General features: G+C 36.2%; 1 protein-coding gene across 2 annotated transcripts in view; it reads left to right on the top strand.

Annotated features, from left to right (window-relative positions):
* The window catches only part of LOC150079820 (phospholipid-transporting ATPase ID-like), a 194,797-nt gene that overhangs the window by 51,681 nt on the left and 118,438 nt on the right, over positions 1-24,678 (top strand). For both annotated transcript variants that reach the window (XM_090383847.1, XM_090383846.1), the window contains exons 4-6: positions 10,422-10,535; positions 22,751-22,849; positions 23,319-23,453. In XM_090383847.1, coding sequence (XP_090239973.1) covers positions 10,422-10,535; positions 22,751-22,849; positions 23,319-23,453 — 348 coding nt within the window. The remainder of the gene's footprint in view (positions 1-10,421; positions 10,536-22,750; positions 22,850-23,318; positions 23,454-24,678) is intronic.

The raw sequence follows: 24,678 nt of genomic DNA, 5'->3' as shown, positions 1-24,678 counted from the left end.
GTTTGTCTGGTCTGATAAAAGAGGTAGCGTTCTCATATATTTTCTTCAAAATCATAATATATGGGGTATCTATGCCTTGTCTTTCCAGTGCCCGAAACATTGCCTTATGCTGTATGGAGTCAAATGCCAGGCATAATGATGTTTTATATTCATTTGCTTTCTCCATTAGCTGTGATATTACATGAGAATCCTGTCCTAAAGCCAGCTTGCTCTTTCAGTTGATTCTCATCAAGTATTCTTTCTAATCTGTTAGTAATGACGCATGTGAACATCTTGTAGATGTGAAATAACAAGCTAATTGGTCTATAATTTCCAATTTCTGATTTATCTCCTTTCTTACGCAGCAAAACTATGATTGCATTATTCCACTCCTTAGGCATCACATCTTTTCTAATGCATTTTGTGAAGAAACTTTCCAGTTTTTGTGTTGCTCTTCCTCCCAATCTGAACAACTCTACAGTAACTTCATCTTCCCCCGGGATCTTCTGATTCTTCATTTTCTTCAACGCATGTTCTACATCATCAGAAAGAATATTGGGTATGTCATATGTGTTACTAATTTGCGATCCATCTTCCCCACTGGTAGCATCATTCTCTCACTCCTTGTATAATTCTCTATAGTAGTCTTCTGCTATTTGAATTATGCCTTCTCTGCTATTTATAAGTACACCATCGCTATTCTTCAGTTTAAGTATCATTTTTCTTTCTGTATTACTACTCATGGCTGCTTATTTAAGTCCTTTGTTTTCCCTTAATGCTTGTTCTACTTTTCTTGTGTTAAATCTTATGTCCTCTCTGAGTCTCTTTCTAATGGCTTTGCATAACCCAGTATACTCAATATTCTCCCTGTCAGTGTTTATCTTGCTCTTCCTTTGTCGCCTTCGGTTCATCATAAGAAGTGTTTCTTGACTAATTTTTGTTTATTTGGATTTCTTTTTCCCTATAGGTTTCTTGGGCTTTACAACTTTCAGAAAGTTGTAATATTGCTCGTTGATATCTTGGTCCTGAACAGTCTACAGAAGCTCAAACATGTTCTTAAGTTCCAGTACATACTGCTTTTTCTCCTCTTCTGTTATCTCAAAGACCTTTGTATTATTTACTCGAGTCAGTTTTTTTTTCTTTTCTTTTCCTACATCTATATCAAGTGTGCATCTTACCATTCTGTGATCACTTCCAACATTTACCTTATTGAGGACAGTAACATCATTCATGATATCTTCTGTTAGTGAGGATGAAGTCGATTTCATTAGTTGTTAATCCATTTGGTCTCTTCCATGTCCACTTTCTGTTCATCCTTTTCTTGAAAAAAGTATTCATTACTGAGAATCCTTGAGATTCTGCAAATTCCACAAGTCTTTCACCTCTTTCATTTCATTCACCAATTCCAAAATTTCCTATAGTTTCCCTTTCTGCACTGTTTTGTCTTTTTCTAACCTTAGCATTGAAGTCCCCCATAATAATAGCGTAGTGGGTTTTCTGCTCATCTAAAAGACTTTCGGTGTACATTTCTTCAACCTCTTCATGATCATGGCTTGATGTTGGTGCATAAATCATTATAACCTTTAGCTTGTGCCTCTTAGAAATCTTGAGTATTAGTCTTGGTACATGGATTATGTTAGGGTAACTAAGAGTAAAAATTGATGTATATATACTTGCATGTACACCAATGCTAGAAGTATAGTAAATAAATTTGATGAATTTGAAGTGCTGGTCAAAACGTCAAAAGCAGATATTGTTGGGATATTAGAGTGCCACATGGATGTAAGCAGTGCAGAATTGGAATTTGGGGAGTAAAATGTGTACAGAAAGGATAGACAGGACAGGAAGGGAGGAGGGATTATGCTGTTAGTTAAGAAACACAAAATCTAAGGAAGGGCATCCAATTGATGTTGGTGAACAATGCAATGTTGAGTCTGTTTGGTGTGACCTAAGCACTGGGAAAGGAAAAAATGAGAGTAGGTGTGTGTTTTAGGCCTAATGAATTTGATGGTTATAATGAGCAATTGTGTAGAAAATAGTGGGCCAGTAAATCAGAATGTCTTATAATGGGGGAATTTTAAATTTCCAGATACTGACTGGAACTTGTGGATTGGTCACTCACACACTAGCAAGACTTTTGTGGATTTATTGGATGACATGTTTTCTACAACATGTTTGAGACACAACCAGAGTAATAGTCTTGATCTGATTATCAGCAGTGATTCTTCATGAGTTAAGAATCTGCAGATAAAGGAACCACTACGTGGCAGTGAACACAGTGTATGATGTGGGATTTACTTAGATGGAACTACTATCGGAGGTAAGGGGAAGGGTTTTTGCTTTTGTAAAGGTGACTACAGTGGGATCAACTGATGATCTTACCAATGGTGAATTCAAAATGGGAAGCCTTCAGGGACTTAATCTTAGAAGGTACTAGGCTTTTCATACCAACTACAAAATACTGTTCAAGGTTTAGGCCTAAATGGATATCAGATGAATTAATGCAGCTCGTTGCTGAGAAGAAAAATGCATGGGATGCATATAAATTATCAGACGACACAGAAGCCTGTGACAGATATAAGCTAGTCTGTAATCAAGTCACAAAGGAGGTTAGGTAGGCAAAGGCAGATTATGAGAAATCTTGAGGAAAGGATGCAAAGAAAAACAGCAAAGACTTCCGTACTTGTGAAAACTCTAGAAGGAAAGGGATGAATCAGATTGGTCCACTTAACATAGATGGTTTGACTATTGATGATCATGCTCAGGTAGCTGACAAACTGAATGAGTAGTTATTCAAGGAGGGGAATGCCAGAGGTTTATCAAACTCTGTCAGGGACCTAAGTGATTTTGTAATAACTGAGAGCAAAGTAGAGGGGAAATTGTTGAAGTTAAACATAAGGAAGGCAACTGGGGTAGATGGGATCTATACTGTTATATTAAAGGAGGCAGCAAAGGAAGTAAGCAAACCCTTAGCCATAATATGAGAGCATCCTTGGACTCAGGATAGGTCCCCCATGGACTGGAGATGTGCAAATGTGTCCCCAATTTACAAAGTGGCTCAAAGGGTGACCAGGCAATTATAGACCTGTTAGTCTAACTTCTGTTCCAGGAAAAATAATGGCATCACTGGTTAAGGAAGCAAGGCAGGATTATTTAGACCAGTGGTTCTCAACCTTTTTTTGCTTGTGGCCCACTTCTGAGTTTCATTCACCTCTGTGGCCCCGCTTCTCATTGTTTAATTAATATTTCTGTAATAAATGTAATATTTCTAATAAATATGTACTTTTCAACTGCACTTTTTATTTATAACATTGTTTATAATATAAGGAATATTAATAATAAAAGGGGTTTATTAACTACAATCTTTATTTATAATAGAATTTGTACTCATATAATATTTTGTTTATTCACAATATACAATTATGTTCCTAACAAAAAATTTTGATAATATTATTGTCCCTTAGTTTAGTGAGATCCTTGCGGATCTCACTAATTTATTTTTTATATTAGAAATAATTTTATTTTAGAAGTGAACTTTTTGTGGTCCACTAAACAGAGTCCTTGGTCCCCAATTTTATGACTTATCTGTGGCCCCTAAGAAATACGGCATGGTCCACAGTGAGAACCACTGATCTATACAAGACTGCAGTTATAGTTCAGATACAGCATGGTTTTGTTAAGGGGAAGTCTTGTCTGACAAATTTGATTGGATACAATGATGCGGTCACAAAGGAATTGGATGCGAAGAATAAAATTTTGATATTATATACAGGAACTCCCTGACTTACAAAAATTCAACTTTATGTAAGTTTTTCCTGGCCTGTGCAAACTTAAAAAAATAATCATGGAAACATATTTTGCATCCCGTAAGAATAAATGGAGGTATCGTGAAAATATCGTAATGTTGAACCCAATAACACTTTTTTTTTTGTTTGTTTTTTTTTTTTTTTTTGTAATTCATTCCAAGTCCTTGGAAGTTGAAAATTTCTCTATATCACTAAACTATTTATCTCTATAAAAGGTCATATTTATAATGGAAATTTCATTATCCTTTCATTGTTATCATATGTTTCTGTTATAAGAATCAATTTTGAATGCTTTCGTGATATTTTTCTAAAGCATGTTTCTGGAGGTCACGACCATAAAACAATTTGCACTTGCCGGTTTATTGGGCTTTTCTGTTCGTGCATCTAATTATAAACGGGTAGTAAACTCGATATCATGGCATTTGCGATAATATCGATAACTGCAATTGTGTGGGTTTTTATCCTATTATGATGAAATATGTTCCCCTTCACTGAAATCTTTAATCATATAAAATAAATTTTCAGAGACTTTCCTTCATTCCTATTTACGTATTACAATGATGAAGGGAAAGAAACCAGCGAAGAGTGCAAGTGCTGGCAGTGCCAGGAAACGAAACAAAATTGATTTAGAAATGAAGATGAAAATGATTAAGAAGTACGAAGCAGGACAAAGTTTTGTCATCTATTGAAAGGGAATTAGGTCTCGCTGCTTCAACAGTGAATACTATTTTAAAGGACAGTGCACGTATAAAGGAACATGTCAAAGGATCAATGCACTTAAGATCAACAGTGATCACAAAACAGCGTTCAGGTGCAATAAATATCGAAGATGGAATAGCTGTTAATAATATGGATCGAAAATCAGATTCAGAAGCGAGTGCCCCTGAGTCTAATGACCATTCAAGCAAAAGCAACAAGTATTTATAAAGATATTAAGGATAAGTATGGCGAACCCCAACCCAAGTTCGTGGCAAGCAACGGGTGGTTTAATAGATTGAAGCATCGCACTGGTTTCCACAACGTTAAAGTATGCAGTGAAGTCGCCAGTGCCGATTCTGCAGCTGCAGAGAAATTTTGTGATGTGTTGGAAAAAATTATTGATGAAGACGGCTATTCAACGCAGCAAATTTTTAACGTTGAGGTGATTGCTCTGTAAGTTTGTTCCAGCAATTAATTTGCCTTTAGCCAGCGGGTGGTTAATTGCTGGAACAAACTTCCATCTGTCGTTGTGGAAGTTGATAGGTTAAATAAATTTAAGGAGGAACTGGACAGGCATTTGGAGGGAATGGTGTGATTTTTTTTTTTTTTTTTTTTTTTTTTTGGCTGATGCTGCATAAGCTCCTACACTTGCTTTCTTGCATCATGTGCTACTACTACTATTGGAAAAAAAATGCCGGATTGAACATACATTGCCAAAGAGAAAAATACAATGCCAGGTTTCAAAAGATAGGGCCACGCTCTTGCTTGGGGCTAATGCAGCGGGATATTACAGATTAAAACCACTGCTTGTGTACCATTCTGGAAATCTTCGTGCATTTAAGGGCATCAATAAAGCCACCTTAACCATGCATTTCTGATCGAAACATAGAGCATGGATGACAATATCTCTTTGAAGATTGGCCTAAATGCTGCTTCATTCTCGAGGTCGAAAAATATTGTAAAGACAATGATGTTCCTTTCAAGATTTTGCTTCTATTAGATAATGTTCCTGGACATCCTACGCATCTAGATGATTTCAATTCGAGCGGAAGAGTCATATTTCTACCGCAAAACAAGACTTCACTCATCCAACCTATAGATCAGGGTGTTATTTCGAATTTAAAAGCATACTATTTACGCACAACATTTGCTCAGGCATTGTCTGCAGTAGACAGTGAGAAAAATTTTACATTAAGAGACTTTTGGAAATCTTACAATATTTACCACGCCATCTTAAACATTAATAAGGCCTGGGCAGAAATTACTAAAAGTTGTTTAAATGGTGCATGGGAAAAAATATGCCCACGGCATGTAAAAGGCTTTGAAGAATTTGAAAAAGATGAATCGTATGAAGCGGTTACAGATAAGATTATAAAGGTTGCAGAGATACTTCAGTTGGAGGTTGATGCCAAAGACGTGGAGGAGTTAGAGGAAGAAGAGAAGGAGTTATCTAATGAAGAACTTATTGACTTGCAGGCAGTGATAGTGAAAGAAGAAAATGCTGACGAAGCTCAAGACGAACCAAATGAGGTTCCGAGATGCTTCATCACCAGAGAGATGGTAATGGCATTTCGTGAAATTGCATCGGCAATGGCAAGGTTTGAGAAGATAGATCCTGACAGCGAATGATTCTTAAAAGTTAAGAGGAGTGAATGATATGCTTGCTTGCTACAAAGAAATCTATGATGAAAATAAAAAAGCCACTGTCCAGTCATCCATTAATATGTTCTTTCGTAAGGTTGAGCAGCTTCTAAATCTCCACGGCCCTCAACCTCCGCAGCAGCGTACTTATCAGCTGAAGATGTTGATTCTGGCAATGACGCTCTAGAGGTGTAACTTACTGACGTTATGCCTGTCTCCTCTCTTTTTTTTGTAATTTTATAATTTTGAAATTTTTTTAAATTGCACGTTTTTGTAAATTTTCCTGCACATGAGATAAAAAATTGAATAAATACAATAAATAATGAGGCAAAGGTAAAGAAAGCCTGCATGAGAACGACGAGAAATGTCAGATAACTTACATGGAAAATTAGTTTTCCGATACGTCACTCTAGCGCTGATCACTCGGTAAACAGACGGTAGGTGTTATCAGTCTGGAGCAAAGTCAAGAACGATATATTGATTGACAGGTAGGCATGGCAAACGATGTGCTGATTGGCGTGCGACCACAATACACGATAACATCGGTTTAGTATCACTTTAGCAGCACTAATGGTAACTTGTCTTAATTGCACATGCCCTAACCTTTTTTCACCATTATAGTATTTCATAATGGTGAAAAAAGGTCAGGTTACCTCAACTTGAATCCCATGGGAGCTTGAACCCCTCCCGAAATGGAGGAGGTAACCTAACCTTTTTTTTCTTTAGAATCATGAGTGGACTAGCACATAAATTGTTTATTAACAAAATATTAATTTTTTATTACTGTACTTTTATTTTTAAAGACACTCGTGCAGATACACACGTATCATAACGTCAATCAGCACCTTAAACGATTCATCGCTACTATTACCTGTTCACCGTTCATTACAAAACTATTATGCACCGTTCTTTACTAGTAAATACACATCATAATGCCAACCAATGACTACACAGTAGCTTGTAGTCTGTCACGCCCACCACCAATCAATTCGTTTACCACGCCGCCTACTTGTCAATCAATATATCCTTCTCGATTTCTGCTCTAGACCGATAACACCTATCGTCTGCGTACCGAGTGAGCAGTGCTAGAGTTCGGTGTCGGGAAACAAATTTTCCACGTAAGTTATCCAACGTTTCTCGTCGTTCTCGTGCAGGCTTTCTTTACCTTAGCCAATAATTCTATTTACATGTTCGCCAAACATTTCTTTTTTGATTCAATCAATTCAGCGAGCACAGTTAAGAGTGCTGCACAAGCATGGGGAAATTCTGCGACTTACGTAGCGTTCTGCAAAACGCAACCATTACGTAAGTTGGGTAGTTCCTGTACTTGGATTTTAGGAAAGCTTTTGATACTGTGGCACATGGAAGACTACTGTACAAATTGGAGCAGTATGGCATTAAGGGCAAGTTGCTGCAATGGATAAAAAGATGGCTGAGTGAGAGAAGACAGAGTGGTTATCAGTGGACACTGCTCTTCGTAGACTAATATTATTAGTAGAGTCCTCCAGGGTTCGATGTTGGGCCCATTGTTGTTTTCGGTATTTATCAATCATATTGATGGTGTATCAGGGTTAATGTCTAAGTTTGTAGACTATACGAAGATTGGCAGTGTTGGTAATGACATTAATGATAGTACATTACTGCAACAGGATCTGGAAAAGTTGAGCAGATGGGCTGAGAGGTGGCAACTGAAGTTTAACATTGACAAATGTAAAGTACTGCATATGGGTAGTAGTAATCCCTGAGTACCATATCAACTGGGTGGTACTACACTCAGGGTAGTGAATAATGAAAAGGACCTGGGGGTAATTGTGCAGTCAGATATGAAGTTTCCTGATCAGTGCAAAAAGGGTGCAAGAGTAGCTCATGGTGTCTTGTCAATGATATACAGAAATTTTGCTAGCAGGGAAAAGGGAGTATTGTCCCCTTGTATAAAGCAATGGTCAGGCCACACCCTGAGTACTATATACAGGTGTGGAGGCCTCATTTTAGGAAGGATGTAGAGCTGCTGGAATGAGTACAGAGAAGGGAAATGAGGTTAGTGAGGGGAACAAAGGGTTGGTGTTACCAAGAAAGGCTTAAGTTCTGCAAATTGCAGCTTCTGGAGATTAGGCACCTGCAAGGTGATCTAATTGAGATGTGTAAGGCTTTGAATGGATTGAGCAAGCTCAATGCTAATGGGATTCTTCCTCTTGCTCAGATTACTCGCCTGAGGGGATATAAATTCAAATTGAGAAAAGACAATTGTAGAATAGATGTGTAAAAATTAGCCTTTAGTCAGTGTGTGGTTGATAGTTGGAAGAAACTTCCATCTGTTGTAGTGGAGGTCAGCAACTTAAATAAGTTCAAGGCAGAACTAGACAAACATTTGGAGTGAATGGATGGGTGAAATGGGAAGGGTGTGTGTTTTTTTTTTTTTTTTTTTTTGCTGATACTATATAAGCTTCCTTTTTTGCATAATCTGCCCTGCTAATAATAAACAGTAACAAAAATTACTCATTAAGTGACATATTTAAGATTATAATATTGAGGGATAGGTATATAAAATAAATGATTATATTTATGTCTTTAAGAACATTTGTAGTCAGTTGTTCCTAAGTTAGAATTCATAGTGAACATAATGACCCCCGTGAAAAGAGGATTTATTTGTTTAAGATAAAATATCTGCCATAACCAAGGACCAGCAGTGTGATTTGGTCAAAAAATGTAGTAGACTGAATGTGTGTGTGTGTGTGTGTGTGTGTGTGTGTGTGTGTGTGTGTGTGTGTGTGTGTGTGTGTGTGTGTGGAGCATTAGAGAACCCAAGTATGTAAAGGGTTTATCATCATCAGCCATTTTCAATCCTGCAGGGTGAATGCCTCTCCAGCAACTTTTCAATTCCTTCTGTTTTGTACAGTGGCCATCCATTGTTACTGCCCAAGCACTTTTGAATTTCATCTGTCCATCTCCACTGTTGTCTTCCTGGTTTTCTTTTAGCTCTTCTTAGGTACAATTCTGTTATTTTCTTAGTCCATCTGTCATCGTGTCTTTGAGCTGTGTGTCCTGCTCAAGTCCTTTCAGTTCTTTCTGGGATGCATATTTGACTGTTTCTTTACATATGTGAGTCATTATTTCCTCATTAAAGCATATATCAATAGACTTACTTTTGTTTTCTCTCATGGTCTGTATATTGGCAGGCTCTGCTTCATTGGTATGGCATTCATACTTTTGTTAGTATGTTTCTGAAGTTTTAGGAACCCACTTTCAGGGCTTTTTCTTTCTCCTTGTACACTTTTTTTTTAAACAATAGGAATCTGCAACCAGTTCAGTGTCTACATCATGATCTCTTTTACCATCTTTACCAAAAACTCTAATCTCTGCTCCTAGTGAAAGTACACCTCTACCAATGTCTCTAAGACTTGATGATGACTCCTCACCATCACTTGTAGCATCATCTTTATCAGAATCTCGACCATCATTTGGTGCATGGAGGATGAATTTAAACTGATGATGATGCTACAAATGATGCTGAAATGATGCAGCTACAAATGATGATGCTGAAACTGATGATGCTCTTCTGCATCATCAGTTTCAGCTGTGACAGATTCAGAATGCTCTTGAGATTCTAAAATATTCAGTATTTCATCTGCATCCCTCTCAACAAACTTTTGCTTAGGCATGATTTAGCTGAAAAAAAGAGAAATAAGTAAATTTATCCAAAAATCATAAGCGACTGTAAACTAAAGCAAAGTATTATTCTATGAAACATATTTTGTAGCCAAAAGGCATGAGTAATGAATAAAAAAAACTTGCAAAATAGCCTTGGCAAACATATCATTTAAAATATATAATGTAAAAACTTACCATTGGTCAGGTTAAGAACACTATGTCAAAATCACTACTGAAAGAAACATCTCTAGCAATATGTTTAAATGAAATTATGAATGTAAAGTTGCCAAATATCACTAAGGAAGTTATTAATCTTAAGAAATAAATGCCATCTGAAAAGAAAAATATATTCATATATTTTTAATTAATATTTTTTGTGGTAAGGTAAACTGTATGATTAATCATATGGTAGGCACTAATGGGTTAAATCAATTTTTCTGGAATTTATATAAGAATATTATAGGTAACAAGATAAAAGGTATTATATCCCTAATTTTTTGGCATGTCAGACTAAAATTTGATAATTTTTTTTTTTTTTTTTTACTTTGAATAAAAATTGAATGTAATTATCAGAACTGATTTTTGCACTGATGTTTTGTATTCAAAAATATTGAATGAAATGTGATATATTTTTTTTTCTCCTTCTAGAACAATTACATCAAGACATCAAAATACACATTCCTGACATTTTTCCCACTTAATTTGTTTGAACAGTTTCAGAGGCTGGCCAACTTCTATTTCCTCTGTTTATTAGTTTTGCAGGTATAGTGCTATTATGTTACAATTTTATAAAATTATGCAATAAAAAGCATCTTATGAAAAATACATAGTACATTTTTGTTTAATGTTTTATAATATATATTTATTTTTCGATACCGTATATGCTTTGTTTCCCTCCTTTTTTGGGAATGTAAGATATTTGTAGTATATATTTTTTTTTTTTTTTTTTTCTTTTTAAATTGAGCTTTTGTTAACTTAATGGTTATTTTATTATTTCATAATATAAGGTGGTCTTTCATGGACTGTGCTCAGATGCAGCATGCTTTTTACTGCTACAGCAGTACTTGTGCTGTAAATGTCATGCTATTGGCTCTGTGATATAGCTGATGTTAGCACTTGTTGTCTTTCACTGATCTTGATTGACATCTGGGACTCTCTCATTCTAGCTGTGTGTTGAAATAGAAATCAATTTTGAGAGGAAAAAAGCAATTCACTGAGTAGCTTTTAGAACATTTTGAAACTTGTACTGACATGACTCACTTTAATTTCAGTAAAAATAATAAAAAAAAAAAAAAGCTGAAGCCTCTACAAAAATGAGGGTTTTGGTTGAAACATTGCTGATTGCAATAAAACTAGCAGTCTGGTTATCTCTCCAGTTTGTGAATCAGATTAGAATGGGAGCAATAGCAATATTGGATAAAAATAACAATGCAAAAGCTAAATTCTGTATCAAAAGCAGTTTATTACTAATGTATATGCAGCCACCATTTTCTTTAGCTTATCTGAAACATATATCCAGTTAGTTTACGAAAATGGGTATCAGTTCATGAAAATTCTTGTTTTTAATATGCGGTTAAAAGAAGACACTGCATTTGTTTGGTAACTTAATATTTCCTGAAACTAACAAATGCCATTAATTGCATTTGATGTGCCTGCATTGTGCTGTCAAGAGGAGACTTGGTAAAAATGTTGTCGAATGATATACACTGTATTGGAGTACAGCCAATATACCCTCTCTCTAATATTGCCATTTTCTTTTATAATATAATTAATTATATTTTTACCTTTTTTTTTTTCCCCTTTTTTGCTTCTTTATACTCATCAAGAGGTATTGTAAAGAACAAAATCTAAACAAATAGGGTCTTTCTTGTTTTTCATAATGTGCCTGGCCATCCTATTGACGAACTGGATGACAATATACAAGGCATTTTTATGCAGCTAAATACAACCTATTTGTGCTACTGATAGACTAGGGATGATAGTAACATTCCAAGCCTATTTATCCCTGGCAGACCATTTTACAGCTGATCATCAAGATGGAGGGTGTGGATCACTTCAGGACTTCTGATGAGGGTACAATATCAAGAAGGCCACAGATGTTATGTGGCATCATGGAGAAAGTCACTGACTACAATGAATGTGGTGGAATATATGACCAGAGTGCATTTGCAGCATTCAGGAACTTGCCAGTGTCCTGAAATTTAGTTAGATTGTGGAAGTAGCAAATGAAGTGTACCTAAGTAATGTAGTGGAATTGCATAATGTGGAGCTGACCAACAAGGATCCAACTGAGTTGGATCCTTGTTGGTCAGCGAAGAAGAGTAAGGGGGAAGAAGAAATGCAGACATTGTTCATTTTACAAATATACATGGTCTCAGTTCCAATCTCAATGATATCTATTTGCACTTAGTCTGCCAAACCCCTCATACATTTTTTTGCCAGAATCCCAATTATCAGTTTATTCAACTACTGTTCATTCACTGTACAATTCCTTTTGCTTCAAAGGTGGTACTTGTGCATATGTCTGCTCTGATATTCCCTGTCAGAGAATCAATAATTTGGAATAATTTATCCTCTTTTCAGTCTTCTCTGGCTTAAAATCTCACTACTCCATTCTGTCAGATTCATCTGTTGCCTCTATCGTTCTCCCAACTCCACTAATCACTTGGAACTCTCTGACTTCGTCTCTTTCAAACTTAACTTTCTGCAGTCCAACTTTCCTAACAGTGAGGTAATTAACCTTGGTGATTTTAATGTCCACAACTCTAGCTGGCATTTTCTAGTCATACGCACCCTCACCTCAGCATCTCAACAGAACTGGTTGAGTTACTGAGGCTTTTGAAATTACTAATGCCCTCGCACAAATTTTTCAGTTACCTACCAGAATATCAGACAATCCTAACCCACTCGGTGAACACTCTTGATCTTTTTCTAACAAACAACCCTTCTAAATACACAGCTGAGGTGAGTGGTCCTCATGGCACCTCAGATCACAAATTGGTGATGAACTCTTCTCCAATGGATACTTTCTCTCTTGCCCATTCCCAATCTTGTGTTGTTTGAAATTACAAGAATGCAAAATGGAATGATCTCTGAGATTTTTTCCCCCTTCTTTTCTGTGGTTGAGTTACTGTTTCAAATCTTCTGATGTCAACGTTTGCTCAGATCATGTGAGTGAAATTATTCTTGTAGGGATGAACTCTTATTCCACACTCCACCTTAAAATCTCATCCTTTATCTAAAACCTGGTTTTCCATTCAATGTGCTCAAGCTGTTCAGGATAAGAATGTTGCATATTGCAATGTGCTTCCATCACAATCTCCAGATTCATTTTCAGCCTACACCAAAGCTCGCAAATTGTAAAGCAGTTATTAATCAGTCCAAACTAATTTTGAACAGGCTAAGAGTAGAGAACTTGCTTCTTGTCCACATGATATTCGGACATTCTGGTCTCTTGCCAGAGCAATTGGCCGCAACATTTGCCCATTTCTATTCTTACCTCTGTTAAAGCTGGATGGTTCTTTTGCCACCCCAGCTAAAGATAAAGCCAACCTGTTGGTATCCTACTTTTCTTCAAACTTGTTTATTGATGATATTGGCAGACAACCTCCTACCATTCTCAGTGGTCTTCTGTGAAAAGGATGTCAGAAGAATTTTGAACAGTCTTTATACCAAGAAAGTGCCAGGTCCTGATGGTATTCCTCCACTTGTTTTCAAAACCTGTGCTCCTGAGCTTACTCCTGTTCTGTTTCGCCTTGTTACACTTTCTTATTCCACCATTGTTTTCCTTTCTGCTTGGAACTTCGCTCATATCCAGCCATTTCTTAAAAAGCAGTGGTTCCCAAACTTTTTTGCTGGTGACTGTATGTTTTTTTATTGTTTTCACTCCTCGTGACTGTTAAAGAATGTAATTCTTACCAATATTATTTAAAATAAAAAAAATTTTTAAAAAGATAACTTGTATGTATTTCCAAAAAACTACCAACATTTGGAGAGAAAAAAAATGTAATTATTTTGATTTGATTGGGAACTGTTTAAATGAAAAATTTAGACAAGAAAAATTTTTGAACAAAAATTTTTTTAAAAACAGATTAAAAAAATTTACATTTTATTTCTTGATTATAGAATAGAACTCTCTTGATTTGAGAAAGAAAAAAAAGTTATTCTCAAAACAGAATCTCTATGCAAAAGTATATACAGGGTGTCTCAAAAATATTGGTACAAACGTTTAGGGGAGGTAAGTAACATCTAAAGGAATGTGAATCGCATAGGAACCCATAACCGGAAACGTCACAAGAAGCAGAAATGACACAAGACAGTAATTAGTGGCAAACATTTATTTTACATAATATTAACAATGGAGTATGAGATGGATGCATTTCATGATGTTACAGCGGATGCTCGAAGGTTCCACCATGAGATGCGATGCATGCGTGACACTGACGCAGCATGGATTGGCAGACACGGTTGAACACACCTGGAGTTTCTTTGACAGTAGCAGCAGTGCAGACGAGTCTCGCCATGAGAGCCATTTCCGTCTCCACAGGCGATTCATGCACGATAGATTTGAGGGCCCCCCACAGAAAGAAATCAAGGCTCGATGAATCAGGTGAGCGTTGGGGGCCAGGCAACGGGTCCACCCCGGCCAATCCATGGATGCCCAAAACGCCTGTTCAAATGGTCACGAATACACCTTCCATAATGGGCACGTGCCCCATCATGTTGAAACCAAATGTTGCGTCTCACATTTGCTGGAACATCATCAAGTAACCCTGGTAGAACTTGTTCAAGAAAGATCCGATATTTAGCAGAATTCATGCAGGATGGTAACAGGTATGGGCCGACTAAGCAGTCACCGACCATACCTGCCCACACATTTATTGCGAAGCGATGTTGTGCCACATGGGAGCGCACACCGTGTGGGTTGTCGTGAGCCCACAAGTGAACATTGTGCTGATTGAATAAGCCTTCCCGAGTGAAATAAGCCTCATCCATGAACAAAACATAGGCTGGAAAATTCAAGTTTTGAAAACTTTCTTGGAGAAACCACTGCGCAAAAGCCACACTTGCAGGATGATCTTGGGGGAGCAGTAACTGAACCCTTTGGAGATGAAAGGTGTGTAAGGAATCATAGTGCCAGACACTCTGTACACTGCAATGAGACACTCCTGAGGCAACGGCACGTGTGCTGGTAGTAGGATTATTCTGGACGGCATTCAGCACACTTTCTTCCATGGCGGGAGTTTGTGTAGAACGTGGTCTGCCTGCACTACTCCTGTTACCTCTAAATGACCCATAATCGCACAAATTTTGATGCACACATGCAAACAAACGGTGGTCCGGTACATGTCTGTCTGGGAAGCATTCTCCATAAATTCATTGAGTGGCTCGTCCATTGCCCTCTGCTAATCCATACACTAGGTGCATGTCTGCCAGCTCACAGTTCGTATATCGATGCATGCTCTTTGTGCGGTGACTACCACGCCGTCTACCGACTTACTGTGATGTTTCCGGTTATGGGTTCATATGCGATTCACATTCCTTTAGATGTTACCTACCTCCCCTAAACATTTGTACCAATATTTTTGAGACACCCTGTATAAGTTACACTCACAGCATTAATACAGATATGCACACATAAAACTATGCCAATACCAGGACCATAGTAAAGATTAGCACACATCTTATTCATGCTTAGTTTTATAGTTCTTCACATCTTCTAATTTGGATTTCTGAATTTAATTATATTAATTATTTTTCTAATTTTTCCGAGACCTCCCCACAACCCTATTGAACACCATCGCAACCCTTATTAGGGTCATGACCCTCTGTTTTGGAACCACTGCTAAAAAGGTGACATCCCTCACATCCAATTATTATCCCATTGCACTTCTATTCTTTCTAAAGTAATGGAGAAATCTATTAATCGCCAACTTCTAAACTATCTCTACCTTCCATCTGATCAATGATCGCTGGTATGGATTCCATCGGTGTCAATCCACTGGTGATATACTAGCTTATGTTACCCATCTATGGACAAATTCAATGTAAAAGTTTGGAGAAACTCAAGCAATTACTTTTAACATTTCAAAAGGGCTTTTGATTGTGTTTGGAATAAAGATCTCCCAAATAACCTTCCATCTTATGGTTTGCCAACTGTTTTTTGTAATTGGGTATCCAGTTTTTCTCTCTGACCACTCACTGCGGGGGTGATAGTAGATGGCTCTCTGTCTTCTAACTTCTCCACTAATGCTGGTGTTCTCCAAGGTTCAGTTCTTCTCCCATCTTCTTCTTGTTTATTATTATTATTATTATTATTAGCTATATGGTGCAAGGAAGCCTGAGGCTTATGCTGCACCAGCCAAAAAAAAAAAAAAAATTTCCGAGTTACAGAGAAAGAGAGAGAAGTAGAAAGGAATCACCAAGAAAGAGAAGAATGATGATATCCAGCTCAGGATCCTGGGTGATTAATGACCAGTATAGTGATCTTGTTTAGTAATGATTGTATGCAAGCTTGTATACAAGCAAATGAGTTCCCATGGGTTCACAAATTTCCAGCCTTGTTTCTAACCTGTTTTTACACTACTATGAGGAATTATTTTTTACTAGCAATCGCAATCATAAACTTGGCTTTCCAGTATGTGGATGATATCTTAGTTTTAAATTCTGACTTTGAATGCTTAGTTGCAGATATTTACCCCTCTGAACTTAAACTCAATAAAGAAAATGTTGATAATTGCACAGCCAACTTCCTGGATCTGAAAATTACTCTCCAATGATGCAGTTCCTCATCTTATTAACATATTAGCATTAGCAACTAAGGCCATATTGCTCCGGGGATATGCGGTGGTCATTCCCTGAAGAAACTATTTTAATTTTGATGTCATTTACCTCACAAATTGGCAATTTAATATTTCTAATAAAATTGAAAAAATTTCTATATGTATTCAAGCTATCAGATTAGCCAACATATGCAGCAGCCATATCCTTTTCAGCAAAGCGATACAAGTTTTTTATAATCAACTTTTAAATAATAATATACCTCCCTTTTTCATCAAATACTGTTTCAGTATAGTTTCTTCTACAATTAAAAATAAATTCAATTTCTATTTACTTGGCACTTGTCCATGTTAAAGGTATCGTACAGTTGTATATTATTTGGTGGGATTTCCACTACTTAGTAATCGCTGTTCGTGACTTCCGTTTAAGGTACTTTTTTGGAATGAGACTCCAGTTGCTTTGCTCTCTAAGTTTTTCACACTTTTAGTCTGAATTCTTCCTTTCTACCATTTGGAATCCTGTACATTTGCCCATTTGTTGTTTTGTATATTTATCATTGATATTGATGAAGGTATATCGGGTTTAATGTCCAAGTTTGCAGATGATACAAAGGTTGGCAGGGTTGTTAACGACAGTGAAGACAGTATGCTACTCCAACTGGCGCCTCCGTAGCCAGGTGGGTAGGAGCAGCAGTGCGTAGCACATGCTTCTTGATTAGACTGGGGTTCGAGCCCATGATCACCAAATACGGAGGATGCGGAAAGGTCAGGGAATGACTACCGCATATCCCCGGAGCAATATGGCCTTAGTTGCTAATGCTCCTAAAAACCAAATAACAACAGCTACTCCAACTGGATCTATATAAGTTGGGAAAATGGGCTGAGAAGTGGCAACTGAAGTTTAACATTGACAAATGCAAAGTACTGCATATGGGTAGCAATAACCGAAGAGAGGCGTACCAACTGTGTGGTACTACACTCTGGGAAGAGGAAAGTGAAAATGACCTGGGGGTAATTGTGCAGACAAATATGAAGTTTGCTGAGCAGTGCAGATGGGCTGCCAGGGCAGGTCAATGAGTCTTGTCAATGATATATAGGACTTTTGCTAGCAGTTACAGGGGAGGTGATTATCCCATTATGCAAAGCAATGGTCAGGCCCCACCTAGAGCACTGTGTACAGGTCTGGAGGCCTCATTTTAGGAAGGATGTGGAGTTGCTAGAAAGAGTACAAAGAAGGGGAACAAAGGGGTGCTCTTACCAAGAAAGGCTTAAGTTCTGCAAATTGCAGCACCTGGAGAGTAGGCACCTGTGGATTGAGGTGTATAGGGCCTTGAATGGGTTGAGCAAGCTGAATGCTGATGGGATTCTTCCTCTTGCTCAGACTATGAACCTGAGGGGGCACAGTTTCAAATTGAGGAAAGACAGTTGTAGAATAGATGTGCGGAAATTTGCCTTTAGCCAGCGGGTAGTTGATTGGTGGAACAGGCTTCCATCTTTTGTTGTGGAAGCTAATAGCCTAAATAAAGTTAAAGCTGAGCTGGACAGGCATTTGGAACGAATGGAGGAGGGATGAAATGGGAGGTTTTTTTTTTTTTTGACTGATGCTGCATAAGCTTGCTTTCTTGCATACTATGCCTCTACTAATGCTAATTTGGCTTTTTATTCCTGGACTTGTTAAATATCTTCCCTGATAATAACCACTAGGTTTGGCACTTTACTTCTCTGACACGGTCTCAGATCTATTGTCTACTTGGTAGCCATGTGTTGTGAATGGTTTTGTTTTTCTTTATGAAACAAATCTGCATTATTTAAACTGTCTATTTGGTAGCCATATATTGTGAATGGTTGTTTTTCTTTATGAAACCTGCATCACTTAACCAGGCCTTTTATTTGGGGAAAAATTTTATCCAATGGATACGAAAATTCTTCTTCATGGTTTTCAGCCGACCGGGCTAGCCAGATAGGTAAAGTGCCTGCCTGGCAACCCAAAGGTCGCGGGTTCGAATCCCGCCTCGGGCTTGGATCAAAGTACTGCAAAAACCTTGGGAGGTGCACTATGGCCACAGAAGCCGATGCGCCAACAACTACCAAAAAAAAAAAAAAAAAAATCATGGTTTTTCAATTTTGGTGTTCTGTTGCCATCAAAGTTTTTTGCCTGCCAGATTTTTTGTCACACTCTTTAATGGATTCAATCAACCTCAGATGTAGCCAAACAGTGCATTTCTCTGTCTACAGGGCTTGTTAACTTGGAAGTTTGGTGCCGTGATCTATAGACCCTGTTCTGTGATCATCTAAAATTTCACCAGAATTTCATCTCCTGTAGATTGTTATTATTCTTGTTTACTTTCTGTTTCACATGTTCCTTTACATATTTGTATTCCTGCGGCCTTATTTCTGGAATTTCATGTTTTTAGGGCATCTTCCCCACTTTTTTTTTTTTTCAATGATAGAGGTTATCTCTAAATCTATATAACTTGGTGACTTATCATTGTTTCTCCTTTTGCATCTTAGCTGTGTACGTCTCTCCTCCACTTGACTTAATGACTCCAGGTAACACCCATTTTTACTAATGCTTGCTTATACCAGAACCCTTTCTTTAAAGTTGAGTCTCACACACCCAGTAAGTTCAGTATTTTTAATGACTTTTTCTACACTTTTTATCTTTATACTGTCTTTTTCTATTTTTTTCCCATTCGTAAAACTATTAGTGTAATACGAGGGTGATACGAATCTGACTATCCTGCATCCAATTGCTATTTTCGCCTTCTTTTGACCATCTTTTTCTCCCCTTCCCCCCACCCCAATAATTTTAACATTCCCTATACCATTTGCTTGTCCACACTTTTTGATCAAATTTCTCTGCTGTATATTTGAATTTTACATTTTTTAACCACGTTAATTTAATTACTTTCTACCCCTTCCGCATGGTACAAACATTTGTATTATATTTCACATTGCACATTTGTAAATTTGTATTAAATTTAAAAATTACATTATTAACGTAATTTTTACACTGCGTAGGGGACTTGTCTGTTAGTATAACGATAAAGGTCCCATATTTGTTCCTTTTCTAATACTATAGACAAGTTTGAAAATGCAGTGCTTGATACATGGTCAGGAGTAGTCCCTGATGAAATTCCTGGCTATGTATCATCTTTTCATTTACTGTATTCAGATTTTGCATATTTGTCATCCCTTGATTTGACCTCTTGCTAAAATTGCCCTCCTATATCTGAATACTGTGTTATTTATTTATTATTTTTTATTTATTTGTATAAAATAATTTTTGTATATTGTTTGCTTTCCCAGTTCATTTTTGTACTAGGATTTTCAAATTCTTTCACTTTTTCACCACTACTTCACTTTCTACTATCCAATTTCTACTATTCATTAAACTTCTCTTACTTCAGGCACTTTGTGTTGTAAGCCTAGGGCTTACTATATGTATATAAAAAAAAAAACACTTGGGGACGAACGTTACTACAGTTATAAGACGCCATGCAAATTTCGGGCGGAATTACTATGAACATTTCTATTAACAGGGGGGAGGTCGGTAAAGGGTTCGATGTATGCCGGGAAGTCGCAGATATATATATATATATATATATATATATATATATATATATATATAAGGATAAATGTCAGAAGGGAAAAGAGTCCGTAATGGAGTAGGAGTTAATGATAGAGGGAGTGGCAGTGAAGTGGTGGTTAGTAATGGAGTGAGTAACAAAGTGGGAGTTAGTAACGGAGTTAGTGATAGAGGGAGTGGCGAAGGTGAAGTTAGTAATGGAGTTAATGATAGAGGGAGTAATAAATGCCAGTGAGGAAGAGTTCTGGAGACGTGGTCTGGTTTTACCAAGAGTAGTCGTGAAATTATTGGAGATAGTCAGTCGGGAAGCGGCAAGCTTTTTGCTGGATTTCAGAAAGGAGAAATTTCCAGCCAACATAAAAGGATTATTCAGTCAACTAGGTTCAAGGCAGCAAGGAGGAATCGTGGTGAGTCGAGAGGAAGATAAGAATTAAAAGCCAGGTATTAGATGAGGAAGTCGCACAGAAGGCGTGGGAAGGTCAAGGTGCTGATCCTAAAGCACTGAAAAATATAACTTATTGTAAGTACTGTTTGGTATTACTATTTCTAATCTTTCTATTTGGAAAGAAAAAGGCATTCTGGAGTCCTAAAGTACTATTGGTTTGTTTAGCCTAGGGAATAGCTGGACTAACAAGTTTGAGATTGTAATGAAACCTCTATTTAAATTGTCAATTAGATTAGAGAAGAGGTATTCTAATTGGAATTATTGTAATCATTTTATTTTAAAAACTTCCACAATAGGAAAAGTTGTGGATAAATATTTGTATAAATTTGTTTGTTATATAATTAAACATGTTAAGTTTATCAGGTGTTGTTCATTGCCTCACTCAATCTCTAGCAAAAGGTATAAGTAATCATGAAATTTTCTGATGCAGTCAGTGGCCCAAAAGATAACAAGTGTTACCTAAAATTAAAGTAAGCATTCTCACTATAATTAAAATAAGAAAAGCAAGGGCTTACAAAATTTGGTGCGCCAGCCAGCACCTTATAAAAATAGTGGAATCTTAGTGTATGTTTCATTTCCATTTTCACAGACACTTTTTATTTATGTTACAAAGGCACCATATATATATATATAATTAACTTATTTTATTCCAGTATTATCAGTTAATTAATTTTAGCAATTAATTAATACAAAATATGGAATGATATTAAAATTTAAATCTCATTCTATTAGAATATATAAGTAGTACAGTGATACAGAAATTACAAATCTGTGAAAATATAGTTATGTATAAATGAATTTAAGAATGAGATAAAATAAATAACTTACATATTAAAAGATAAAGATAGCAATAATTGACATCAGCTCTACATTCAAATTAATATTCAGGCTTAATTGGTAACTGTTATTTCACTGTAGAAGTTAAGTACCAGAATTACACTGACAAAAATGACTGGTTAACGCCAATTTATAAACAGACTTGTTATTTGTATGGCTTAAAGTTAGTAACCAGACCTGTTGTTGCTGACTTAAACACTCAGAAGTTTCCTAGAATTCTCTCTATCATTTATCAACAGAAAGGAAAAAAAGAAGCATACACAAAAAAAAAAAAAAAACTTAACTATTAAACACTTGTTTTTAGGAAGGGTGGGAGGATCAGTTTTGTTTTTTAATAATTACTTCTGTAAACAGTACAGATGTTTATGTGGTTGCAGCTTCTCACTTCCATTGTTGTGATACATTCTTAGTTTAAAATTATTAATAGGAATGGGTGGATCTATATATAGAATATGGTTGATTAGTGTAAGAGATTGATTTTTATATATGTTAATATTTGTGTTGTTTTAGATATTTCTTATTTTTTTTTAAATACTAATTATTTATTTTGGTTACCAATTATCAGCAGTGTCAATGTATTAATTCTACGTAACTAAATTATTTAACTGAAACTAAATGCTACTAGGCATATTATTTTAAGAAAAAATCCTAAAGTATTAAATATTTTAATATTTTAAGAAACTTAAAGAAAAAAACTGATAGTAGTGTAAAAGGCATTTCATCTGTATCTCATATTGTGCTCATCCTTCACGAGTTACCATATGTTGCACTACCTTGAATAAGTAACGCTTCACTAATAGAGAAGACTTGTTACAAGGCACACTATAGCCACAGCAGCTTGTGTGCCATTAAACACACACACACACACACACACACACACACACACACACACACACACACACACACACACACACACACACACACTATTGTTACTTATTCTCAGTGGGCACCACCACCCAGATGGCACTGTTTCAAGGCTTGTTGGCCTTGAAACTGTGTTTGCAATACCGGGGTACCTGCCCGCCCACCCACCGATGAAAGGCCAACAGGCCTTGAAACTGTGCCGTCTGAGTGGTGGTGCCTACTGAGAATAAGCAACAATAGTCTTCTCTATTTTGAAGCGTTACTTATTTGAGGTAGTGCAATACATGGTAACTTGTGAAGGATGAGTACAATATGAGATATAGATGAAATGATGGATGCCCTTTACACTACTATCGTAGTTTGTTTTTTTTATGAGTTGTCTATGGTGGATTTACATCAATATTATATAGATAATTGCATTATATACAAATGCTAGACTAATTGTTATGTTCAACGATTTCAGCTTATACCTGAAATTTCTTCTCTTACTCCAATTGCAACAGCAGTGCCTTTGATTGTTGTGCTTTCAATTACTGCCCTAAAAGATGCTATTGATGACATAGTAAGTCCAATTTTTATATTTCTTCTGTTTCACCCTGCAAAATTTTGTTAGATAATATAAAAATTGTTATAGGCTGTTTTTTGCATTAATATCTCAACGTTAGAGTTTAGCCAATTTTTAAAATGAAATATTTTTTCTTCCAGTAACCTAGTCAACTTGCTATTAGGATATGAGCAAGAAATTCTTACTGTACATTCTTCATGGAATTAATAATCAGTCCTTTGTTGAGGAATCTATTCCCTGCATATTATTGTGATTTGTTTTATCATTGACTAGTTATTGGTTGAAAATTCTGTTTTCTTTGTTAATGTTGCTATGGAGCTTATTATAACAATTATGTAATGGCTATAGTGGATATATATTTTAATGTGTGTGCACGGTATCTTTTTTTTTTTTTTTATATAACATGTTATAGTCACAATTTCAATTTATTTCCAAGTGAATTTTCTGTTACTATCTTTCTTTTTAGCAAAGGCATCGTAGTGATAGTCAAGTAAATAATAGATTATCAAGGGTATTAAGATGTGGTCAGCTAGTAGATGAGAGGTGGCACAAAGTCCAAGTTGGAGATATTATCCGGATCGAAAATGATCAGTTTATAGCAGTAAGTATTGTGTGTGAGAAATGCTTATTTGGCTTTGCAGTGGGCTTACTATTGTAATAATAGCCAGATTTAAAATTTTTTTTTTTTATCAGTGCTTTTATTTTGTAAATACTTTTCAAAAAAGGTGGGGGGAGCATATCATAAATAACTCATAATATAGTGCAATGCTACTCAAAGTGTGGTCTGCGGACCAGTGCTGGTCCGCAAACAGTTTATTACTGGTCCAAAACTAATTGGAAATTCGTTGTTGTGGAATGTTACTGGTCCGCGACGATTTGTATTTTACAAAAGTACCGGTCTGCAACAGATTAGAAATAAAAGAAACTGGTCCTTCACCACAGATAGTTTGAGAAGCACTGATATAGTAGATTCTTGAAACTCTGTGGTTATGAAATGAGAATAACATGGATAATTCAAAATAATGTTGTAAATTCACCAATTTCTATATGTATGTTCTATTTGAGGTTCTGACATTATCCTATTAAGTTAAAAAGAATTAACTATTACTTGTGTGCTTATTGGGCATCTTTATGCTTTTTAAGTTTCTGTATGATATTCAGTTCCAGTTCTTTGGTGTGGTATCTCATTTAAATGCAAACCTTTATGAAACACTCAATCAGGTTGCCGGCTGAAGCCTTGGGATGTTAAACTCAATAATAAAAGAAATTAATGAATATTAAGGTTGCAGGGCTTTATTTCAATCCAAGAATTTAAGTAATTTGAAAATCATATGCATTTCTGGGTTCACTTTCCATCTTTGAGGATGCTGCTGTTGTTAGCTGCTTCAATGACAGCTACCAAAAAGTCATTCATAAAGGTTTGGGCTAAGTCCCACACTAGAAACTGCTTTAGATAATGGCAGTCATCTCTAATGTGAGCATAAACTCAAGCCTCAATGGATGATTTTTCGCTGCCTTCATTTGGAAAAACCATAATATCCTCAAAGACAAATTGATTGCAGAGGATGCTTATGATTTTTCAAAGTGTTAAAAGTATTTGCTAGAGAAAAGAGGTGGATAACATGATTTGTTCCACATCTGCTACAGCTAACTTACAATTATAAAATTAGAAAGTTTTGAAAATGTAAAATGTAAAAGTCATCACTCTGAATCTTTTTAACCCTTTGTCAATCATGATCCTAAAAATGGTGTGTGTGTGTGTGTGTGTGTGTGTCAAATGATTTACATATTTCATTAATTTTATCCCACTTTTTGTTGCTTGAAAT

This window comes from Mastigoproctus giganteus, chromosome 10, assembly GCF_048544385.1.
Source record: "Mastigoproctus giganteus isolate SK-2022 chromosome 10, ASM4854438v1, whole genome shotgun sequence".
NCBI lineage: Eukaryota > Metazoa > Arthropoda > Arachnida > Uropygi > Thelyphonidae > Mastigoproctus > Mastigoproctus giganteus.
Note: the sequence above shows the minus strand (reverse complement) of the source record. Positions and strands in the feature narration are given on the sequence as shown.